Source organism: Microchirus variegatus (assembly GCF_963457635.1).
Source record: "Microchirus variegatus genome assembly, chromosome: 4".
NCBI lineage: Eukaryota > Metazoa > Chordata > Actinopteri > Pleuronectiformes > Soleidae > Microchirus > Microchirus variegatus.
In genome coordinates this window covers 15,570,955-15,593,655 of record NC_139805.1, presented here as the reverse complement: position 1 = coordinate 15,593,655, position 22,701 = coordinate 15,570,955, and the positions used below count along the sequence as shown (strand labels likewise).

General features: G+C 42.9%; 2 protein-coding genes across 3 annotated transcripts in view; one reads left to right on the top strand and one right to left on the bottom strand.

Moving 5' to 3' along the window:
* Positions 1-3,077: 3,077 nt before the first annotated feature.
* Positions 3,078-3,458, top strand: LOC310925679 (cortexin-1-like; the record flags this gene model as incomplete). The annotated part of the gene is made up of 1 exon (XM_083887682.1): positions 3,078-3,458. The coding sequence occupies one exon, from the start codon at positions 3,078-3,080 to the stop codon at positions 3,456-3,458; it is 381 nt and encodes a 126-aa protein (XP_083743808.1).
* A 1,162-nt stretch (positions 3,459-4,620) lies between these two features.
* fbn2b (fibrillin 2b) overlaps positions 4,621-22,701 on the bottom strand; it is a gene marked incomplete at its 5' end in the record, with an annotated part of 59,835 nt that continues 41,754 nt past the window's right edge. Inside the window, 45 exons of one of the 2 annotated variants that reach the window (XM_083887504.1) lie at positions 4,621-7,424; positions 7,528-7,687; positions 7,774-8,005; positions 8,312-8,431; positions 8,576-8,704; positions 8,783-8,899; positions 9,814-9,936; positions 10,079-10,204; positions 10,331-10,537; positions 11,576-11,701; positions 11,832-11,963; positions 12,271-12,393; positions 12,508-12,627; positions 12,982-13,107; positions 13,201-13,266; positions 13,445-13,597; positions 13,700-13,822; positions 14,001-14,120; positions 14,218-14,346; positions 14,581-14,697; positions 14,850-14,975; positions 15,249-15,374; positions 16,092-16,217; positions 16,314-16,385; positions 16,504-16,653; positions 17,254-17,379; positions 17,463-17,588; positions 17,702-17,770; positions 17,863-18,024; positions 18,245-18,367; positions 18,531-18,653; positions 18,747-18,872; positions 18,964-19,086; positions 19,188-19,310; positions 19,435-19,560; positions 19,666-19,791; positions 19,882-20,004; positions 20,092-20,217; positions 20,361-20,486; positions 20,664-20,792; positions 20,896-21,021; positions 21,391-21,618; positions 21,740-21,865; positions 22,035-22,085; positions 22,199-22,336. In XM_083887504.1, coding sequence (XP_083743630.1) covers positions 7,050-7,424; positions 7,528-7,687; positions 7,774-8,005; positions 8,312-8,431; positions 8,576-8,704; positions 8,783-8,899; positions 9,814-9,936; positions 10,079-10,204; positions 10,331-10,537; positions 11,576-11,701; positions 11,832-11,963; positions 12,271-12,393; positions 12,508-12,627; positions 12,982-13,107; positions 13,201-13,266; positions 13,445-13,597; positions 13,700-13,822; positions 14,001-14,120; positions 14,218-14,346; positions 14,581-14,697; positions 14,850-14,975; positions 15,249-15,374; positions 16,092-16,217; positions 16,314-16,385; positions 16,504-16,653; positions 17,254-17,379; positions 17,463-17,588; positions 17,702-17,770; positions 17,863-18,024; positions 18,245-18,367; positions 18,531-18,653; positions 18,747-18,872; positions 18,964-19,086; positions 19,188-19,310; positions 19,435-19,560; positions 19,666-19,791; positions 19,882-20,004; positions 20,092-20,217; positions 20,361-20,486; positions 20,664-20,792; positions 20,896-21,021; positions 21,391-21,618; positions 21,740-21,865; positions 22,035-22,085; positions 22,199-22,336 — 6,050 coding nt within the window. In that variant the 3' untranslated portion in view covers positions 4,621-7,049. Of the gene's footprint in view, positions 7,428-7,527; positions 7,688-7,773; positions 8,006-8,311; positions 8,432-8,575; positions 8,705-8,782; positions 8,900-9,813; positions 9,937-10,078; positions 10,205-10,330; positions 10,538-11,575; positions 11,702-11,831; positions 11,964-12,270; positions 12,394-12,507; positions 12,628-12,981; positions 13,108-13,200; positions 13,267-13,444; positions 13,598-13,699; positions 13,823-14,000; positions 14,121-14,217; positions 14,347-14,580; positions 14,698-14,849; positions 14,976-15,248; positions 15,375-16,091; positions 16,218-16,313; positions 16,386-16,503; positions 16,654-17,253; positions 17,380-17,462; positions 17,589-17,701; positions 17,771-17,862; positions 18,025-18,244; positions 18,368-18,530; positions 18,654-18,746; positions 18,873-18,963; positions 19,087-19,187; positions 19,311-19,434; positions 19,561-19,665; positions 19,792-19,881; positions 20,005-20,091; positions 20,218-20,360; positions 20,487-20,663; positions 20,793-20,895; positions 21,022-21,390; positions 21,619-21,739; positions 21,866-22,034; positions 22,086-22,198; positions 22,337-22,701 lie in introns of both variants that reach the window. The other variant, XM_083887503.1, reaches the window with a different exon arrangement.

The following is a 22,701-nucleotide window of genomic DNA, read 5'->3' as shown; positions in this document are numbered from 1 at the left end:
CCATATATTACTGCCTAACCCTAACCTTAACTAACCACAATTCAAATCACACAGCCTTGGGGAACCATAACTGAACTGCATGACCACTCTCCCTCTCTCTCTCCTTCGCTCTCAGATGATGAGTTAATGAGAGATAATGGAGAAAGGCTGCTACGAGGTAATTACAGGTTGGATGGGATCAGATGGGGAGGTTATGTTTGTAGCTTTTAGCTGCTCCGCCCACATCCACAATGGAAATAATAACACCGTGTGGGTTTCATCAGCAATGTTCTATTTTCTGTGTGTTTGCTGCTTCTACTTGAGTTTCAAGTGCCTCTATATCTACATGTACTCTCCCTCTCTCGCCAACTAGCTGTGATGGTGCCAATATAAATTGTCATTGCAGGGAAAAAAACACAGGTCTTTATAACATTATGAATCATCATGTAGTACCAGGCGTGAGCAATTGTAGCTTAATTGGGCATTTTTGATGGAATTGAGCCATTATAAGTTATCCTATTGTTGTCATGTCTTGTTTCATACAGCCTGAAGTGAAAGACACGTTAATCTGTCAACAATAATGTAAACAGTGTTAAAAGTGAGAGAATTTGGTTTTAAAGTTGTGTTAAAAAAAAAAAAAAATGTATCAACAGTGTTGCTGAATCGACTCCCTGATAGAATGGAGTTGATATTGTCCTTGAAAGCACTTTCAAGGTTTTCTGACCTATTTTGGGAGTTTTGCAAGTTTTATCACTCACTGACAGAGGGCACACACACACACACACACACACACACACACACACACACACACACACAGAGAGAGAGGTAGAGAGGGAGCAGGTATGTTTGTACATATACAAAAGTGCACAATCATTCACTCTGCTTCCTCCCAGGTGCGTCATCCTGCTATACCAGCCTGAGTCCAATGCACCCCAGAGCCACTGACTGATAAAGTAACAGATAGAAAATACATTTGAAATGAAGAGAAGAGAAGGGTTGTGATAACAATGTATGGAAAAGACAGGTTGTCACAGTCATGCAGTTCTTCATCAATACAGTACAATGCATTCAAATGTCATTTTAATCTCTTGCACAGGCACACACAATAATCTCCACATCTCATGTATCGTGTTTGTCTAAGCAAAGCACGCTTCAGATAGGTGAGCAGGTAAAATGGTTTGCATATCATGTTTCCTAAATGATTTGAAACCTGGTCTGCAATGGGAGAACGTGATTCTTTATTAATGAGGCTCCCAACACTCTTAGTCTTGCCCTCCATCATGCGAGCGAATGATTGAAGGGGTCAACATTTGAACAAATGGCCCAGTGTAACACTGCACTGACAAACGAGGGTGATGTCATGTGGTATCTGTTTTTTTTTTTTTATAATCATGCATTCATTACTGCTAATGTGGCTGTAATGACACCATAATCAGCTCACTCACTGTGTGCGTGTCGTTACAGAGGATGCCGTGTTCTCCCGCAGATGGATCGTGTCACTCTCACTTACTGAGCAGAGAGTCATAACATTCATTTGCATCAAATGATGAAATCAGGAAGGAATGACTTAATCCTCTCCTTATGGTCCACATGAGAAACATCTGTCTGACCGATGTTATATCAGAGATTAAAGGTAGCGTTGATGGCTCTGTATTTGGAAAACAGAGAGTTGTGTTAGGCGTTAGTAGCAGCAGTACTCTAGCTTTTTTTGTCATTGCTAAAGAAGAGCAACAAAACACATTAACCAAACAACATAAAAGTGCTTAGTTAAGTTAAAAAACTTAAAGGCAACTCTTTTTCAAACACCACGCGATTCCAGGCGTCAGCAGAACGGGGCTATAATGTTGTGCACAGGACAGGGGAATAAGAAAGGAGCAGTGGGAGTAGAAGAGTCTCTAACTGTACACATTTCCTGGAGCAAATCATAAACATCAGCATTTGTGACTCAGATGAAACAGTGTTTCGAAAGCAGATTTTTTTCAATAGTTCATTTCTTTTCCTCTCTAACCATGTGCTGCCTTCATTTTTCAGGTGGCGATTTAGAAGAAGCTCCAGAGATTCTGCGTCTTAATAAGTCACAACGTTAACATCCTTCTGTCATGTCGAGACAGCTGGAGGAGCTGCGTGAACAGATTCTGCCTTCACTGGACTAAAGAATTGAACTGGATGGAGCCACTTTTCCTTTGACTGACACCAGACACAGAAAACCTTTAGCTTCTCATTCATTTCCTACCTCTTGCTGCTTGAAGGGAGAGAGAGGTTGTTTTTGAGGAGATCGTCCCAAAGGGAAACGGTGAAAGTAACTCGTAACAACACCTGACAGCTCTCTGACCCACTTATCACGCTTCAGCTATCGCCACTGAAGGAAGAACTTTGGGTATTTAGCAGGAAACTTCAGCGAAGGTGATGCGCTGTTTAATATTCAGGGCCATTGATCCGCTGACCTCGTGTTCTCATTAGCCGCACACTTACACCTCTGCATGTGCGCTCGCAGATAAACACCTGCCAGCCTCTGCAGATGCTTTAAATAGCCTTTTATTTTTTATTTTTTTGAACACTTGTGTCTGGGCTCATGGCTCACTGACATAACACCCAGTCACACAGATCAACAGAAATACACAATGGTGTCAGACGTCCACGTGTGCACACCATTAGCTCCCATGTAGAACACCGACCTTGACTGTGATCAGCAGTGTTTGTGTTTGGATTAGCAGGAGGTAGTGTCACATCCTGTCTGCTCTGATTGAGAACGAGAGCTGATGTGGCAGAGAAACAAAAACATTACTGTCAGGTGGGGCCGCTTTAGCTAGAAGCCAAAGCCGATTTTCCAAATAATGTGACACTAAAAGTTAGTCAATATTAATTGTCAGAGCACATTAAGGCCAGACATGTATGAGTCATGTCACGCTGACTGACCTTGATTTGACAGAATAAGCTGAGGAAAACTTATTGCTAATTACGCTGCTGAATTAGGCTGTTAAACGTCATCGCCCAACAAACAGGGTCTACAATATAAAAACGTGTAAAGCATCTTCTTCTTTTTTTTTTGCCTCTCAATCAAAACTCCCTGTTTTGGCATTTTCACTGCACTGACCCTCATGAGCACCTTCACTTCTTTCTCGTCAACTCCTCCCAACACACCAACCATCCAGTCAGTGTGTAAGCCCTGCCTTCGGGCCCCGTGGAGGATGAATGATGTGCCCACTCTTGACTATGAGTTGCTGCTGTCCCCGGCCAGCTCCTCTCTCCCCGGCAGCCCTGGTGGTGGCAGCAGCAGCCCCCCTTTGGCCCTGGTGGCTGTGGACGTTGAGCAGCGTACTGCCTTGGCCTTCGTCGGCCTCCTCATGCTTTTCCTGGTCTTCCTGCTGGTCAGGTGCTTCAGGATCCTGCTGGACCCCTACAGCCGCATGCCTGCATCATCCTGGACTGACCACAAGGAGGGGCTGGAGAGGGGTCAGTTTGATTATGCACTGGTGTAGGGTGAACAGGGTGTTGATGTTTCATGGTACACAGACAGGATAGCTTACATGGTGTAACTTAGAATTGGACATGGGAAGTGATAATGCACAGTGAGGTTGCCTGATGTGACTGCAGGCTGTGCACTGTGTAAATATGAGGCTGCAGCATCTTATCCAACTATAACAAGTCTGATTCAATATGAGCCACACCCTGCAAGGCAAGCACTCATCCAAACCCAGGTGTGTGAACATGGAATAAAAAACTACCCTGAAATAATAAGCTGCACAGCTGCCTTAACCTGAACTAATGTACGAGGCTAACATGCCACCACATTACAACATCACTTTAGGGCTAGGTTTTACAATTCCAGAGCTTTTCAATGGCAACATAATTTAAAGCCTCATTTGTGATGAAAACACGGGAGTTTACACTGAAGCAGACGCCCCTTTAACGAACCAAGGTCCATTACAACGTGTCTATAACATAGATTCTGTGTCAGTGCTGATTAAGTTGCACAAATCCTCACATGTTTAGACTTTAGATATCGATCATGCAGTTTACGTCTCTCAAAGAGCTCCTGTCCGTGTATGTTTTGTGTTACCGTCTATAACCGAGAAGCCATATTGAAAATATATAATCTCTTATTATTGCAAGTAGAATATTCCTGTTACTTGGTTGTGTCCTTTGCTTTAGTTAGCCTGCCAAGTGTGGTGATGAAGCGAACAACTTTTAGGCAAAAAAAAAGCTTTATTTTTCTATTCCTGACTCAGGTTTGGGAGTCTCCTTTTTGCTATTTTCCTCTCACTGAAGCGATCCTTAGACCGTAGGTTTTTGAAGTAGCCATGCAGTCATGTTAGAAGAAGCAAAGCAGGTAGCTTTGCTTGTTTGTGTTTTGTAATCACGTATTTTTCTGACTGTCTGCTTTGGTTTTGATACACTTCAATAAATCAGTGAAATGAAAGATCTGATTTCCGCTGAGAGACACAGACTCTGTGGAGCGTCCACACTGTTCAATGTTGGAAATGAAATAAAGAAATTATTATTTCTCATCACTTGTCACCTTTGTCAGCCATGAACAAAGACAAAAAAGGAAGAACTCAGGCACACAGGACTTAAAAATATAACCCACAATACTTTATTGCCATTTATGTCATTGGACAAAAGTGTACAATTTTATATGAATTGCTGTAATCTTACAGACTGCCAGATGGTTTCATAAATCTTTGGTGTTTGTCTTGCACAAAGATGATCATATTAAAAGAAATTCCACAATGGCTGAATGATTTATTAATCCTTAACTAGTAGATGTGCATCTGGATGATTGTCGTTTTCAGCTTTCAGCTGGACTTTGGTAAAGCAGATGTCAGCCTCGTGCTGAACATTTAAACTGCAGACTCCTTTTTTGAATATAAAGCACGAGATATTCCAATGCAAGCAGACAATGACAATATTGTTTCAAGTTTGTCACTGACACTAAGATACAGTAAGCACACGCAGCACACTGCATTTTCTTTTAAACATAGTGGCAAATAGGAGAAAAATTACAAACTGACAATAAAGACACAAAGTATACAAAGGTTCCCAGGTTAGAAAAATGGTTATGTGTTATAAACATTGCCTCGGCTGTGGGACAGTGCAGCAACCGTTACTGTAAAGAGAGTAAAATATTCATTAGCACCAAAAATCCTTCTTGGGGATGGTTTTGTTTGTTTTAATGGTATTGTACAGACAGTGTACGCTTTTAGAATAACAATATTGATTCCTTTCTTTTCTGACATGACTGGTGCCAGTGCTTTTAAAAGATTCAGTCAATGATCGACAAGTAGGACGTGAAACTACAAGCCTTCAGTTGGGTTTACTGTGAGTATTTGGTATGGCAGCCTTGACATAGAAAAAAAAAAAAAAAAAACATTTCATTTAAAAATATACAATTTAATTTTCAAGAAGCAAGTTTGATAATATTGTTTTTTTGTTCAGCACTGAGACAATACAAAAGACGGACAAACACAAAAAAAAAACCTAGCAAAAAGAAGTGTCACGTTTGCAATCCAAATTCCAGACTGCACTTTGTTCGTACAGCGTAAGAGAGATGGTATCGTTATCTAGCACCGTTTTTTTCTCTTTGAGAGAAATGAAAGATGACCTGACAAATGTTTGCTTTTTTTTGTGAGGTTTCGTGTTCACCTGTGCGTGTCCTTACGCTGCCAAGCACTACCTTTAGTTACAGCTTAGGTAATGTTAACATGTCATGTACCTTTGAGACTGTCATCGTGTTCAGCTGTGTGTCTCTTTTTTTTATTGTGTTGTAAACGAGACCTCAGACATAAAACTCAAAGAAGTCAGATAAAGTCAGCTTATTGTCAATTTCAGCCACGCAACACCCGACCGTGGGCTACAGCACCATTCTTCTGAAGCTTTTATGACTCAGGGGTTTAGAATTAAACTTTCAAAACCAGAAAAACCTCTGACAGCCAACAAGGGAAAGGCTGGACTTAATGCAACAGCTCGCTATCATGTCCAAACTCAGTGCACCTGAAATCTTAATCCCTTAAAGGATAAATACAATGACCTGATCTATCTTCTTTAAAGTCTACAAGCTAACTGATGTGATCCCTGCGTATGGTGGATGCTGAGGGACACTAGCACCCTCTTTTGTTTTAAAGTCAGCATCACAGCATGGCGTCCATACCCGACGAGAGGTACTGAGGTAACCAAACATGACAGCACACACATGCAAACACGTCGATCCCTGCTTGCCACAGCCTGCAAGGCGGGGCAGAAAGTCAGTCACACCAGAGGAGAACACACCGCATGCTGTTTTCTCATCTGAACATTGGTTGGCATCCAGCTATAAAAACAGACTGCTACAGAAGAACCTGAAATGCTGTGTAAATGTTGCAGTCCTTCGTGTTAACATTTTAAAACAGCACAAACACATTAAATGACACACTACAATACTGAGAGGGGCAGACGTGACGATCCTTGTTCCCCAGTGTTGTGATTTTTTTTTTTTTTTGCAAGATTACAGAGAGGTGAAAGAGTCCTCAGACCACTATGATGCACCTGACTCCCGATCTCTACACTTAATATTACTTTTATATTGTTTGTAATGAAGGATGAATCACTTCAGCTCCTGCACAGTGATTTAAATACCAAAATTGTGGCCACTCTCAGCACTTTGTTTCTGTTGATTTTTGTTTTGCTTGTCTACAAAAGTGCTTCATGGACTTGTGGACCATCTGTCTGCTGTTTTGTTTTTACTCAACACTGTGGTCCAAGCACAAAGACACCTCTCTGCCATCTATTCCACTGGAAATCTCAGCGGAAAAAGAGTGCTAGATCAGGTACAAGTGGAGGGGGCACTAGAAGGAGTGTAGTCAAGAAAAAAAACAAAAAAAAACATGAACATATAATAACATGAACAGTAACAAAGTGGTAGTGAGTTGGGCTGATTGACTCAGTTTTTCCATTGCCCTTGATAACCCCCTGATGGTGGGGATGGTCCCATGGGGGGTGAGCTGAGAGATGGAATTATTGAATAAAAGGTCAGGTTAAAACTCAAAGGCTTTAAAAAAAAACAAAAATCAGTCCAGGGCAGACACATTATGAGCTCAGTGCAGATGGATGTGAAGTTTGATGCGCAGGGCGTTTCCTATTTCTGCTTGTAGGTAGTCACTGTCGTGCTGCTTCTCCATCTGGTGTAGTCTTCGGGGCCCAAACAGCGGCAGGCTGGCGATCTCCAGCCGGTAGGATCCTGGTGAAGGCTGCCTCTTGCCAAGTCGGAGCACGCTCTTTCCATCGCGGCGTTCCAGCAGGCGGAAGTGTTCGTTAGCATTGCCGTGGGTGATGACGTAGCGTACGTGGTGTTCCAGAGGTTGCAGGGCGGGCAGGAGCTCGAGCAGAGGCTCCTTGTTGACCAACGTGGCCAAAGAGAGGTTCATGGGGATGGAGGCCTGAGTGTCCAAGCTGGCCATGCTCACTGCTGGCTCCTATAGTGAGGACAAGCACAAATCAGTCAGAAATGAAGCACTCTTGACCCTTGAACTGTCAGGAGGAGGATGATGAAGAGAGCAAGAAGTGTGTTGACACATGTACCTGGTTTATGTCATTTTCATCAGCGTTGCGCCTGTGCCGTCCATTCTTTCCACCTCCATTGATCTTGCACTCATAGCAGGCCTCATGAGACAGACTGTCATCATCCTCACCCTCCACATACTCGCTGGAGAAACCTGAGCCTGTTATACAGTGACTGGGATGGAGACAGCATAAGAGAGGTCAGTAAACTGAGCATGAGGAGCATGTGTAATACTTTAAAAAAATATATATTTCCCTCACCCCTGTCCAGCTCTGTAGAAACCTCCAGGACATCCACACAGGTAGCCTCCATCAGTGTTGGAGCAGCCATAGATACAGGGGTTGCCGCCTGCGGAGCATTCATTCACATCTTGGCAGCCTCCGCTGTTCTGCTCAAAGTCAAAGCCAGAAGGACACACACACTTGAAGCTTCCCAGTGTGTTGTAGCAGGAGGCAGAGCCACACATGGATCCTCCCTGACACTCATTCTCATCTGCAGGCGGAAGGAAAACAAGGTAAACAGACAATAAACTGAGAATGTGTTCAAAAATGTATATGATGTGCAAATGTATACACAATTGCACACTTTCAGCATAACTAATGCATTCACTTTAAACAGGGTAGATTCTAACGTGAAACTTGTTTCATTACTAACTGGGTTAACAAACAAATTACAGACTATAGCTTTAAGAAACTCATTTATAATGATGAATGAATTCAGAACTCCTTTCTTTTTTTACAGGAAACGGTCTCACACAGACATTACTGTCATGAAACTGTGACAGTCTTAGTAACTCACCCACACACTGGTTCCACTGGTAGTGCTGCACATAGCCCTGAGGACAGCCACAGCGGAAACCTCCCATCATGTTCTGACAGCCGTGCTGACAGCGATGGTTACTGCCACATTCATCCACATCTGATAAGAGGGAAAATAGAGAAGTTTTTCTTTTTCTCTCATGATCAGCACTGGTACAACCTTTCTGTCTCCAGCGTCGAGCACGAACACCTCAAAATAACTCTCTTTATCCAGCAAAACATTGAGCTTAAAGTGCTCACTCACCTTCACACTCGATGCCAGTGGTGTCCAAGGAGAACCCTTTAGTGCATTCACAATTAAAGCTTCCAGGCGTGTTAATGCAAGAGGCCCGAGAGCCGCACGCGCTGTTCTGCCCTGAACACTCATTATTGTCTGCAAAGAAAAAAGTTGGTTTTTTTTCTCATTTCTGTCTTTCTTCCAATTTCAGCTCTTCTTCTGTCATGTACTCACCGATGCAGGCAGTCTGGTGCTGGGAGAAGCCGGGAGGACACTTGCAGGTGAAGCCTCCGATGGTGTTGACACAGAGGAACTGGCAATTATGCTGCTTTGTCGAACACTCATCCAGATCTTACAGAGGGAAGACACACGGAAACCAAACTTAAACTACTTAAACGATAGTAAGTAATGTTTCAGCATTATATTCATGTTCATTTGTTACTTGAATTACTGACGATTAGAAGTAAAATTATAAATATAGATAATCAATTTACAGAAAAAAACATGTAGGAGGGTTTATTAGCAGAAATTGAATATACCACCCATGAGTATGTAAGTGCATAATCACTTTAAATTAAAAATTGTTAGGTTTATGTAGCTTACAAATACATCTTTTATAATATTATATTATATCTTTAGGCAACAGGGTTTCCTTTACAAGGCCTGCCATCTTGTGCAGACATGTTTCCACTGCAGCCTGAAGTAAAAGCTTACTCTGCAAACTGTGGCAAATAATAATCTTAATCTTTGGGTTGAACAGAACCATTTGTTGCACTCTGCATTCTCACCATTAGATGTAATTAAAGGTGCATTATGTAATAAATCTAAAGCAACTGGCCGTAAAATCCTCCTAATATGTCACAGAGACTCAGGAATAATGTTCATATCACAAACTGAACTCACCAACAACAACAATACAGCCAAAATATTTGCATTAAAAAAATATTTTGCAGACTTCAAATCATGTTTTATGTTTTGAAATCATGTTTTGGCATGTGGCGCCACGTACGGCCATTTACCAATCATTGCAGTCAGTAGAGTCCTAGCTGCCAAGCAACCACAGGTTGCCAGTTACATTAGAAAAAGAAACTTAAAAGACCTCGGTATTTTGAATTTGAATGTAGTAACCGTTTTTGGCCACATTCTTATATATGTCACCTTAAATTACACACTGGACCTTTGAATAATATTCTACATGATTTAGTCTGAGTGTGTCTGCCCTGACAAATTAATGTTCAGGCACATTTACAAGTAAGTCCATGTACCTTTGCATGTCTTCCCATCTGGCTGTAAGATGTATCCTCTGGGGCAGGAGCAGAGGTAGCTGCCCTCTGAGTTTTTGCACAGGAAGTTGCACGGCTTCGGCGACAGAGCACATTCATCCAAATCTGAAATTGACACACAAGGAGATTAAGAATACACAGGAAAGCGGCAATTAAACTGTTTTTTGAATAGATACCGGTGTTAATCAATGTGTAAGATGAAGAATAACCAGTACCTGGAAACTGAGAGGATATAGATCAGTCTTACCAACGCAGGAGGTTGCGGTGTAGTCCGTCTTGTATCCCATGTTGCAGTGACAGCGGAAGGATCCAATAGTGTTAATGCACTGACCATTTTGACACAGATCTGGCATCACCTGGCACTCGTTGATGTCTGGAAGAGCAGACATATACTCAGACAGTAACACACTAACGACCAAACACGTAATTCAGCATAGTCCGAGTGTGTTTTTCTTCTAGTTTCCTTGTATATTATAGAATATATAACCCTGCTCCTCACCTCTTCCATCAGTGGTGTAGCCTGGTCCCAGTGGACACATCTTCTTGTACTGTACAGTACCAGGCAGTGGGCAGAGCTCACATTGTGAACCCCAGCCTCGGCCCATGTTACAGCAGCATTCAGACTTAGTCACGCTGTTCCTGTTGGTGGACGACTGTTGGCACATGGTCTGCAAAACCTCAGCGTAACAGAAGCCCTTTCTGTTGTCTGAAGGAAAACGGAAAAAAAACAATTATTATTAAAGTTGTGAAACTATGGTTTCTGACACTAACAGGTCTTCAGCTGAATTTAAAAACTTAAGTTAAAACATATTCACAGTTTTGTATACAGTACTTAAAAGCGATACTTGAGCAAAAGTACCAGAAAATGACTTTGGTCAAGTCACCATTTAGAATATTACTTGAGTAAAAGTACCTGACATTTATTGTACTTAAGTATCAAAAGTCATTTTCTGATATAAAATGTACTTTAAAATGTATTAGAAGTCAAAGTAAAAGTATCGGTTAGCCACTCAGCTAACAGCTGAGAGCTGAAATCACTGAGAGTTGAAACCCGGTGTCCGGAGTGTACAACAGAAACCCGGAGACCAGAACCACGGACGCGGTAAACAACGAGCCACTGGTGTGTTTTAAGTCCACCTGGAGCCGAAATAACTAGCTAACAGCTGAGCGGCTAACAGCTGGTGCCGCTAAAAACAACTACAACAAACAGACATTACGTCAACTAACTCAACTTTTATTTTGTAGTAACAGGTAACGGAATTGGTTAAAGGTGCATTATGTAATATATCTAAAGCAACTGGCCGTAAAATCCTCCTAATATGTCACAGAGACTCAGGAATAATGTTCATATAACAAACTGAACTCACCAACAACAACAGTACAGACAAAATATTTGCATTGAAAAAAATATTTTGCAGACTGCAACTCATGTTTATGTTTTGAAATCATGTTTTGGCATGTGGCGCCACCTACTGCCGTCTACCAATCATTGCAGTCAGTAGAGTCTCAGCTGCCAAGCAACCACGGGTTGCCGGTTACGTCTGAGCTACAATGGCGGAGGAAACGAAACCTAAAAGACCTCTGTGTTTTGAATTTCAGTGTAGTAACCGTTTTTGGCCACATTCTTACATATGGTGCCTTTAAGGGAAATGTATTGGAGTAAAAGTACACATTTTGTATTTGTACTTGGTTACATTACAACACTGCGTCTTCACCACCACAGTCTGAACTGTGCTGAACTTACCGATACATTCAGTTCCAGTGGAGCTTGGCTCGAAACCGTCATTGCACTCGCAGCGGTAACTCCCTACTGTGTTGGTGCAGCGTCCGTTCTTACAGATGCCAGGTTTGGCGCGACACTCGTTCAGGTCTGCCAGTACATAGAGCAAAGGGTGAGAGGGTGTAGAGAGTGCAGAGAAGGGGGGAAAAAAACCCAGGAACAAGAGCAGCTGTTGTGGACTGAGGAAAAACATTGACACTGGCTGAGTGTTTTTACTCACCCATACATCCTTCTCCATCCGGTCGCCGCTGCATGCCGAGAGGGCAGATACACATGAAGGTACCGATTAAGTTTTTACAGGTCATGCCCTTGGAGTCACAGTCATCCAGACCCTCTGAGCATTCATCATGGTCTGGAGGGGGAGACAATAAATCAGTCGGATTAAATTTAAAGTCTTAGGCTGGGTGTGTGACCGCTGCAGCACTGTATCGTACTGTTTTTCACATTGGGAGCATGTTTAAAACAGGCTTTGCCATTGAAATTCATTAAAATATACATTAAAATACTCATAATGAATATATTATAGATGTTGAAAGAGTGACCCTTCTTCCGATGGTGCAAGACGTCTATTTTCAAGAACAGTCACACAGCTCCCTCATGTGAGGGCAGTGAAGCTGCTGGTGTTGGAGAATTACCAGTAGATCGACGTGTTCTCTCACCTCTACACATGCGTTGGTCGTCTCGCAGCACATAGCCAGCAGGACACATACATTCATAGGAACCAAAGGTGTTGACACACCGGAAAGCACAAAGCAGAGGATTCTGGGAGCACTCATTGATGTCTGATATGGAGAAGAGATATCACAAAGTTTTTAATCAGTTTTTTTTTTTTATGTGAAACAACCATGTGCATATTCTGCTGTGTGTGTGTGTGTGTGTGTGTGTGAATGACTGACCTTCACAAGTCATCATGGGTCCAGGTTCAAAGCCCTCATGGCATGAACACTCAAAACCTCCCACCACATTGGTGCAGGTTCCATTTCCACACGGGTTTCCTATGGAGCACTCATCAGTGTCTGGAAAAGAAGGAGATCAGAAATAGAGACAATTAAAAAGCTGTAATTTGCTGTATTTATTATACCTTTAACACTAGCCCAAAAAAATGAACTGAAGCTGAACTTTGGTGTTTGGAAAATAATGTCAGTCCTGGCTGATAATACTGTTTTCAGTGAGAGAGTCTTTAACACAGTCTGCGGCAATAAAGCTTTTAAAAATCCTACAAAGAAATCTATTCAGCCATTGGTTTTTCTGTCTTTTCAACTTTTTAGAATAAAAATGAAAAAGTGAATCATGGACAAATGAAACGGATGCATTACATCTGTAGGTGATAATTGCTGCCAGTATTATTTTAAATGCAGAGAGCAACGCACCAACACAGTTGACTCCGGTGTAATCGAGGTTGAATCCGAAGGGGCATTCACAGCGGAAGGAGCCGTCCGTGTTGATGCAGATGCCGTTCTGGCAGATGCCTGGGTTATCCAGACACTCATTCATATCTGAAGAGAATAAAACAACACTTTCAGAATACAACCCCTCCACATCTCTCTCCACCACAACCATCAGGACTTTTTGGTTAGAGCAGCACTCACCTTCACGTGCATCGCCCGGTCCAGGCAGCACTCCATGGCCGAAGGGACACAGAGTGTTGAAAGCAGCTGGAGATGAACAGGAATAGGTCTTTATGTGTGATTATGAGGAAGAACTCAGCGAGAGCAAACCTCCACCAAGGCCTCAATACACCAACATGTAATTCCATTTTCCTTGATCTCAAATGAGATGGTAAAAAAGAACCTTCCTGGGTAATGTCTGTGTGTCTGTGTCTGTGTTACTCACCTTCAGTCCCTCGTGGACACAGTTCACAGGGCAGTCCCCAGCCCTCTCCAGGCATCTTGCTGCAGCAGCACTTGGCCTTGGTGGTGTTGAAGGCCTTGGGGACGGAGCATTTACCCGCGTCAAATTTGGTGAAACAGAAGCTCTCTCTGGTGTCTGTTAAAGAGAAAACAAGCTCCAGTAAGCAGTCGTCTATCTGTTATCCATCTTCAACACTGTCCGCTGTGCCCTAATGTTAACTAACAGCCTTTCTCTCACCGTAGCAGCGGCGTTTGTTGTCAGAGAGCACGAAGCCTGGCTGGCATGAGCACTGGAAGCTGCCTGGGGTGTTGGTGCAGGTGCCAAACTGGCAGATGTTGGGCTCCTCACACTCGTTGATATCTGGGAAGAGAGTGGAAAACGGGGCAGAGGAAGGTGAGGAGGGGGAGGGCGGATGGAGGGCGATTGGAGCAGATGGTCCGATCATGACTCTGTCTCTGACTCCCTCCCTCATGTTTAATTGCAGGACTGATTTTTGATTTATTGTATGTTTTATACTATAAAAGTGTGTGTGTCTTACCAATACACTGGTCATTTTGCACTTCATATCCAGGAGGACAGATACATCTGAAGGAACCGTCGAGATTCTGACATGTTCCTGGAGAACACGTTCCAGGCAGACTCACGCACTCGTTGATGTCTACGAAAGAAAAGATTCAAAGATTCAATTGAGAGTGTGTGTTTGTGAGACACACGTGTGCCACTGTGATGCTACACTTTTATATTTCCACTCTTACCAATGCAATTCTTCCCATCTTGAGTGTTCTCATAACCCTCGTGGCAGAGACACTGGAAGGAACCGAGTGCGTTGATGCACTGTCCGTTCCTGCACACTTGGCCCTGGAGAGCACTGCACTCGTCTATGTCTGTGTGAACACGGACATTGGACAGATCAGATATATTTAGTTCAAGCTTAATTAAAATGACATTTAATGACGAATATACGCTCAGTATTATAACAGTTAGATGATGCCACAGAAAAATGGCAGTATGTCTTTATTAGAATTTACAGGTGTTACCTCTAATAATAATAATATGATAGCTAACTATAGCTAACACATGTTGACACTTTAAGAGAAAGAGGGGTAAAGGAGTCATACCCATGCAGTCATTGTTGTGAGTGAGCTCAAAACCAGGGAAGCAGAGACAGTTGTAGGATCCCACAGTATTTTTGCAGGTACCATTGCCGCACGGCTGTCGGTCACACTCATCAATGTCTAAAAAAAAGAACAAAAAAATATTAAAATGACCACCCAAAGACCTGCACAAATAGATACTAAATGTATTATGACATACAAGAGTATAACAAATATAATGTCTGATGTTAAACATGATGTGGTGACTCTTGACACTGGAGTGTCCTTCTCACCCATGCACATGGTCTGGTCAGCAGAAACCTTGAAACCATTGTGGCAGAGACAGCGGTAACTGCCCTCTGTGTCGATGCACTCGCCATGGCTGCACACATTAGGAATCTCCTGGCATTCATTACGGTCTAAGAGAAAAAAATAAATGCATTGAAAAGTTGATTAACCGAGTTGCCACGGCACAGTCTATAAACTGTAAGACAAATGCTGTCAGATCAGCAGCTTTGACGGTCAGTCGCACTTTTAATAAAAACATAAACCACAGGAAACAAACTGTGTCTCAGCTAATACTTTGAGCACTACTATTGAACGAGTGACATTGAAAATACATTATCTTTCCTGCTTTTCAGTATTTTAAGAACAGAAGCCTTCATGAGGCCTGACAGACCGGACGGACTCACCCACACAGGCCCCGCTGGGGGACAATTTGAAACCTGGCGAGCACTCGCAGCGGTAGCTTCCTGGAATATTGATGCAGTTGGCGTTACGTTGGCACAGGTTATCCCCACTGTTACACTCATCAATATCTGTGAGGGAGGGAGAAACAGAGCGAGAGTGCGCATCAATCACAGGTCTCTATAACTGTCTGGTCGGGGCAGACTGTCGGCTTGTGGACAGCGGGAGAGTAAACACAAGGGGCGCCATTTTGGCGCTGATACAGTTGACACAGTCACTGGCAGGTTCTGGATGATTTAAAGTCCTGGCAGGTGCTCCCATTCAGAGCCACTATACTTCTCTTTACAAGGACATAATTCATGAAGGAAAGGAGGAGCAGTTCCACTGCTGAGTGGACTGCTTGTGCCCCTCGGTCAGTGATTGAGCGTGATGTAGTGTTAAAAAATGTTTGTGTTCCTGCCAGCAGTGAGTATATACTGCATGTTGCATAAGTGACACTTTAAGCACACAGTAATTCAGAAACGCCATCCAAAGGTGAAAGTGTCAGATTGTGTCCGGGGGCATTTGTGTGTGCAGAAAAAGCATCTTATTGTATATAGTATAGCATATGGTGTATTGCACTGTTTTAATATCAAATTTTTGCCATCACCTGTCCATTGTATTCTTTCTATCTATCTATCTATCTATCTATCTATCTATCTATCTATCTATCTGTCTATCTATCTATCTATCTATCTATCTATCTATCTATCTATCTATCTATCTATCTATCTATCTATCTATCTATCTATCTATCTATCTATCTATCTATCTATCGAGGAAGCGTGAGAGAGAAGAAGAAGTTGTACCTTCACAAATGAGCAGTATGTTGTTGTAGCTGAAGCCCATGGGACATTCACAGCGGAAGCTTCCGATCTGGTTTATACACACTCCACTGGCACAGATGCCTGGGATCTCTCGACACTCATCAATGTCTGCAAGAAGACAACACACACAAACAACGCTAGGTGTAAAATCTGATTATACTCGTCACCACGACCAATGTTGACCATGTAATGTAAGAATCTTACCAATGGGTTTGCCAGTGTGGATGTCAATGATAAAGCCGGGCGCTTGGTTTCCACACAGTAACTGGTACTCAGCTGAAAGACAGTCAGGACAGAGGAGACTGTCGTCAAAAAGTAGTCTTACAGCATAATGAGCTGTGTGAGTGTATATTGGTGTCTGTGTTTTATCTTAGAGGTTTTATCGGTGGCTCACAGGTAGCAGGGGTCGGACAGGACTCGCATGGCTTATTCCAGGCCTTCCCCACGTTGTAGGCACAGCAGCACATCTTCTTGGTCATGTTGAAGGACAGCTCGTTCTCACACGTGTCGTTGAAGTTGCGGTAACACACACTCTTCCTCATGTCTGAAGTAAAAGATGGAGAGTTGGAACAACTGTGCTTCAAAACTGACTTTTATTAAAAGCTATTCTTTACTCCTGGGGATGTGGATCACACTAACTCATTATTCTTAGGTGCAAACCATGTTTAAAGCCAAGGTTTAAAGCCAAGGATATCATACTACTGGGAAATATTAAAAAGTAATAATGTAGGTGGGTAACACTATGAGCATATGCGCCAACAGGAAACTGTTTAGTCTATAAATCACTGGAGAGTGACTTTCCTCTTTATTTATCAGCATCTCTTTTTATTCAGTCATTTTTATTATAAATAATTCATGTAAACATTTATTTAACTTTGGGTATAACTTCACTGTATGTGTACATAATGAAGAGATTATAACACAGATTTAAAGGCAGGGGTAGAATTCAAACAGTTTATTCTTCTTCTAACCCTTCTCACTCATTTATAATATGTTTATAGGCATTAACTGATATTTCTTTAGGTTTTAAGTATTATTATTATTTGCACTATAGATTTGAACTATACTGTCATTCAGTCAGTCATTCTGCTCACTTTTACAAGAGATAATGAGACTAAAGAGAAGTCTCTCAGTCTGAACTCACCCATGCAGTTGTTTCCTCCATTGACTTGCATGTATTCAGGTGGACACACACAGGTGTAGTTGCCCAGAGTGTTGTAGCAGGTACCAGGTCCACAGATCCCAATGTGAGCTGTACACTCGTCAATATCTGCACAAAAGGATAAGTTGCAAGTTAAATGCAAAAGAAGTAGATGCTAGATACTTATTCGTCATTTGTCTTTCAGTCCTTACCCTCACAGATCCGAGTCAGCTCATTGAGATAGTAGCCCACTGGACATTCACACTGGAAACTGCCAAAGGTGTTGACACAGTTTCCTCCCTGGCAGAGCCCTGGCAGCTCCTGGCACTCATCAATATCTGTAAAATAATTCAAATGGTTAAATCACTGTCATGTCTACTTGTGTAACATAAAAAAATTCCCCTTTCGACCTGAAAAAGAACAGGGGAAGAGAGAAAACTGGATGGTTTACCTTCTAAGATAACAGTGATGGGGTTGGGTCTGAATCCCTCTCCTCCAGGACAGAGAGTCTTATACTCGGCTATAAACACAGCACACGTGAAGTTAGAGCACTGAAAAGTAAATATGATCAATTTTAATTGTAGCATTATGGCAGTGTATTTTGTAGCGTACTGGAGTTGGAGGCGGGGCACAGTTCACAGGGGTTTCCCCAGGCTCCTCCCAGAGAGCAGCAACAGGACGCTCTCGTCACTCCAACGCCAATCTCCACGCTGCAGGAGATTCCTCCGTCACCACGTGGGTTGATTTCCAGGAAGCAGTTGCCAACACGAGTATCTGACAAAGACATTTAACTCATTAAAAAGGACAGATTTTTTTATAGAACTGTTTTATTTCAACATTATTTTAAATGTGTCATGCATGAATTATGACAACCTCAGTCAGGACTTTGGAAGTGTTTTTTATTCATCTTTGGTCATGGAAAATAAAGGCACAAATGGTCCAATAGTTTGTCCTTCACTGTATGACTTGCTTTTTAAAAGTTTTCTAGACTCACCTACACAGCCCACTCCTGTGGGGTTGAGCTCAAAGTCAGCTGGGCAGTTGCACTGGTAGCCTCCAGGAGTGTTCACGCACAGTCCGTTGATACAGTTCACTGGGTCTGCACACTCGTTTATATCTGCCATACGCATGGACACACACAAGCTCAGAAAAAAAACACAACACCAGACATCTTTCAGAACGTACGACTGAATTATAATTATATTATTGACTGAAACGTTCAAGTCCTTCAGTCTGTTTTCTTGTTTTTAGAGATACAGTTACTCATGTGAAACACTGACCAGTGCAGTTTCCTCCACTGCGGTCCAGCTCATAACCGTCATCGCACACACAGCGGAACATCCCGGGGAGGTTCTGGCACGTTCCAAACACACAGATGTTCTGGAAGTTACATTCGTCAATGTCTGCGACAAAAGGAAACACAGAGAGAAAACTTATTTTAGTAACAAAGTAACCCAAAGGACTGTAAGAAATGTGGCAAGAATGAAGTTCAGTACCTTGACAGGCTTTGCTGTCTTCTGTGGGCGTGAAACCCATTTCACACTCGCAGCGGTATCCGCCCGGAGCGTTCAGACACTGGCCGTTCTCACACAGGTTCACGTTGTCTGCACACTCATCCATGTCTAAAAAACAGAGCAGATCAAAGTGTCAGAAATATCTGTTACCTTGAATTTCACTCAGCATTTACTCAGATATATAATTTGTCTCCCTTACCAGAGCAGGAAAAGCCGTCTCCATTAAAGCCCTCTTTGCACGTGCACCTGTAGGATCCTGGTGTGTTGACACAGTCCGCGTTGAGGTTACAGTTGTGGTCCTCAAGAGAGCACTCATCCTGATCTACACAATAGACAAAAAATAAACTTGGCATGATTACAAAATCATCGTATACAAAACTTAATTACATTTAAATTACAGTAATATTGTGAAAATGCACTCACCCACACACTTGATGCCATCTCCCACCCAGCCATCCCGACAGCGGCATTTAAAGCTTCCAGGAACGTTGATGCAGGCAGCGTGCATGTCACAGTTATGAGCCCCGATCTCGCACTCATCAACATCTACAAGATTGTGGATATAAATTGTGAGTGAAACAGATTTTTCATTCGAGTTCTTTTCTTGTAAACGTTTAATAAGAACGTAAAACAAATAATAAGCGTATATTTGTGTGTGTGTATACAGTACCTGTGCAGCCTGTAGATCCCTTCTTGACAAAGTATCCCAGCTGACAGTGGCAGATGAAGGAGCCCTTGGTGTTCTCACAGTCGCCGTGGAGACAGATGTTTGCGTTCAGATCACACTCGTTCACATCTGCGTAGACGGGGATGCACAGACACGGGTATAGTATGTAGTAGAAAAAAGGGGAGAAGAGAAATTTCACAACGCAAACATATCAGCACGTGTTTCCTCTCTCACCAATACAGGTCCTCATGTCCATGGACGCCATGAAGCCATCGTAACACAGGCAGCGGTATTCACCAGGAATGTTGGTGCACTGGCCTCCATCACAGATGTCTGGTGTCTCCTCACACTCGTCAATATCTGACGGAAATTGACGATATGAATGTCAGTGTGATAAAGGTAGCAAACACAATGTAAGTGGATGTGTATATTTTTTTTCGTTTTTTTTACCTGCACAAGTCCTGAGGTCAGGCATGAGGGCGTAGCCTTCACTGCAGCTGCACTCGTAACTGCCTTCTGAGTTGGTGCAGTGGGTCTCACAGCCTCCGTTCATAATGGTGCATTCATCAATGTCTGCAAAATGTAGTAATTCAAAGCGGTTATATATACTGTGGAATCTAAAGTCAGGGCGTATCTTAAGAGTAAATTGGCTTTACTCACCAACGCAGCCTTGTCGGTCCGGCGTGGCTTGGTAACCGGTGTCACAGGTGCACTGGTATGTTCCTTGCAAGTTCACACACTGTCCGTTCCTGCACAAGTTCTCACTCAGCTGGCATTCATTCACATCTGAAAAAATGTTGACAAGAAAAAACATCCTTACATCCTTTTCTGTGTGAAAATGACTTCACAGTGGCTATTTAAATAGATTTGGATGGGCTGTGAATGATATATTATAAGATCCATACAGATGATTATGATTTATGACCAACCTTCACAGGCAGAGCCATCATTGGTGAGCGAGTGTCCTGGGGGACATTCACACTCATAACTCCCCTCTGTGTTCAAACAGGTTCCTCCGCGGCACAGCAGGGGGTTTCTCTCACACTCATCGATGTCTGTCAACACAGAGGACGAAATTAAAAGAGTCACGAAGAGCGGAAAAAGGGAGGAAAAGTTTATAAATGGAAAACGGGGAGGGAAGACGATTTCACAGTGAGCTTGTATTTCAGTGTGAGTAGGGGTTTTATTTGAAGTTGTGTCTCTGTGTGTGCAGAAATGTGCTCACTGCTCACCCATGCAGTTCTTCATCATCATGAAGCCACTCTCGTAGCCCTCAAAGCACTCGCACTCAAAGCTGCCAGGTGTGTTGACGCAGGCGCCGTGACCACACAAGTCGGGGGAGATGCGGCACTCGTCGATGTCTGAAACGCAGGGAGTGATGCGAGCAAAAAAAGAAAAATTACTGAGTGTTTGCTATATTTTTTTCAGAAAGTAAGTAAATCTATGTCACTCCTTCTCTCATACCTGTGCAGTTCCTCTCCTCAGCCGTGAGAGCAAAACCGTTGTTGCAGCGACACTTGAAACTGCCAATGGTGTTTCGGCAGGTTCCATGCGTGCAGAGACCGTTGAACACCTTGCACTCGTTCACGTCTGAGGAAAAAGACAGTGTTATTAACACTCACACATCCTTGAATGTTCAAAGCATCGATTTGACAGCACTATCCAAAACCACTGCAGTGAACTGGCATTAGAAAGTGTTTATGATTTCAGTAACATCCCAGTATGATTGTAAGGACTGCCTCAGGTTCACATTAACATGTACAAGGCAAAGATTTCTTTAAAAATCACATTTAATTGAGTATGGCGTTTGCAGAAGCTTGACTATTATTATTTAGAGTGTTTTTTAACCCTTAACACAATCACTGAATAGAGCAAATGGTTTTGGTGATGCAGCTTGCAGCCCTCTTTACACAGGGTCTGAATTACAGTTCCTATTCCTATAAATTAGAATCCGTGTACCTTTGTAAAACGGTCTGCCGGTCAGAATATCTCCTCTGTTGGCAAAGCCCGGCCCTCTGGGGCAAATGGCTTTGTAGTCCAGTGTGTCTGATTTGGGACACTCGTCGCAGTCAATTCCCCAGGCGGCTCCCACTGAACAGCAGCACATGTCCAGACGATATCTGCCAGGCAGTGGCTCGCCACACTCGTCCTCGTGCCACTTCAAGAAGCACTGCTCACTGCGCGTATCTACAAAGAGAGGTTATAAAAATTGTAAAACACCTCTGTTGACAAGTTGTTGTTCTCGTGTTCACGGTCAAATGAAATCCCTTAAATGATGTGTGCTCTTTTTGTTGTGCAGTATTCTTACCCACGCATGTGCGTCCAGTGCTGTCCAAGGTGAGACCCGCCGCACACTCGCAGCGGAAAGAGCCCTGGGTGTTGACACACCGGCCGTTGGTACACACTCCAGGGAAAACCTCACACTCGTTGATGTCTACAGGGAAGAGGACAAAGCACACACAATATGACTGCAAGGTGAAACACACCCAACAAACACATTCACTAATTACTTTTTTAAGAAGACAAATCTCCAGGGAGCACATTACGGCACATTAGAAGGACAAAAACGTCAAATTTGTTATTAAGTTATCAGACGTCCTCACCTTCACACACAAGGCCCTTCATACGCGCCAATCCCCGAGAACAGGCAGTGTCTGAGGAACATGAGACGAAAAAATTTATGAAATACTTTGCGTTTCACACAAGAACCCTCCCCTAATTTGATTACTTCTGCACATTTTATAAACAAATCTGAGTTTGAACTGACCGATCTCACAGGGTTCACAGGGGCTGCCCCAGGCAGCTCCCAGTGTGGAGCAGCACTCAGACTTCAGCGTGGCTCCGTTGATGTTGACTTCACAGCGGTTGTCCTGTATCGTCAACCAGCAGGTGCTCTTCATGCTATCTGTGGAGTCGAAAGAAACGGGAGAGAATGGATGGATTTAATGGTGTGCTGTGGCTTTTTTCTTTCACTGTTTGCCACTAAAACAAGTCTAACATATTATTTTCCCTTGTTTACTGTCTCAATAAAGCACAACAAGTGGTGAGAAGCTTTAGCCATGGCAACCAAAGACGATCGCTGGCTGTTGTGTGTGTGTCTGTGGCTGCAGAATGAGATGATTCAGGCCCATGCATCATTAGAATGAATCCTATGCTAGTGGATTTCAAATGAACTGAAGGAATGTGATCCAAAACCATCCAAAAGAAATGACCCAAAACCAGAGAAATGTGAAGAACTCACACAGAGCCAGCTCATGCAATATGTATTGC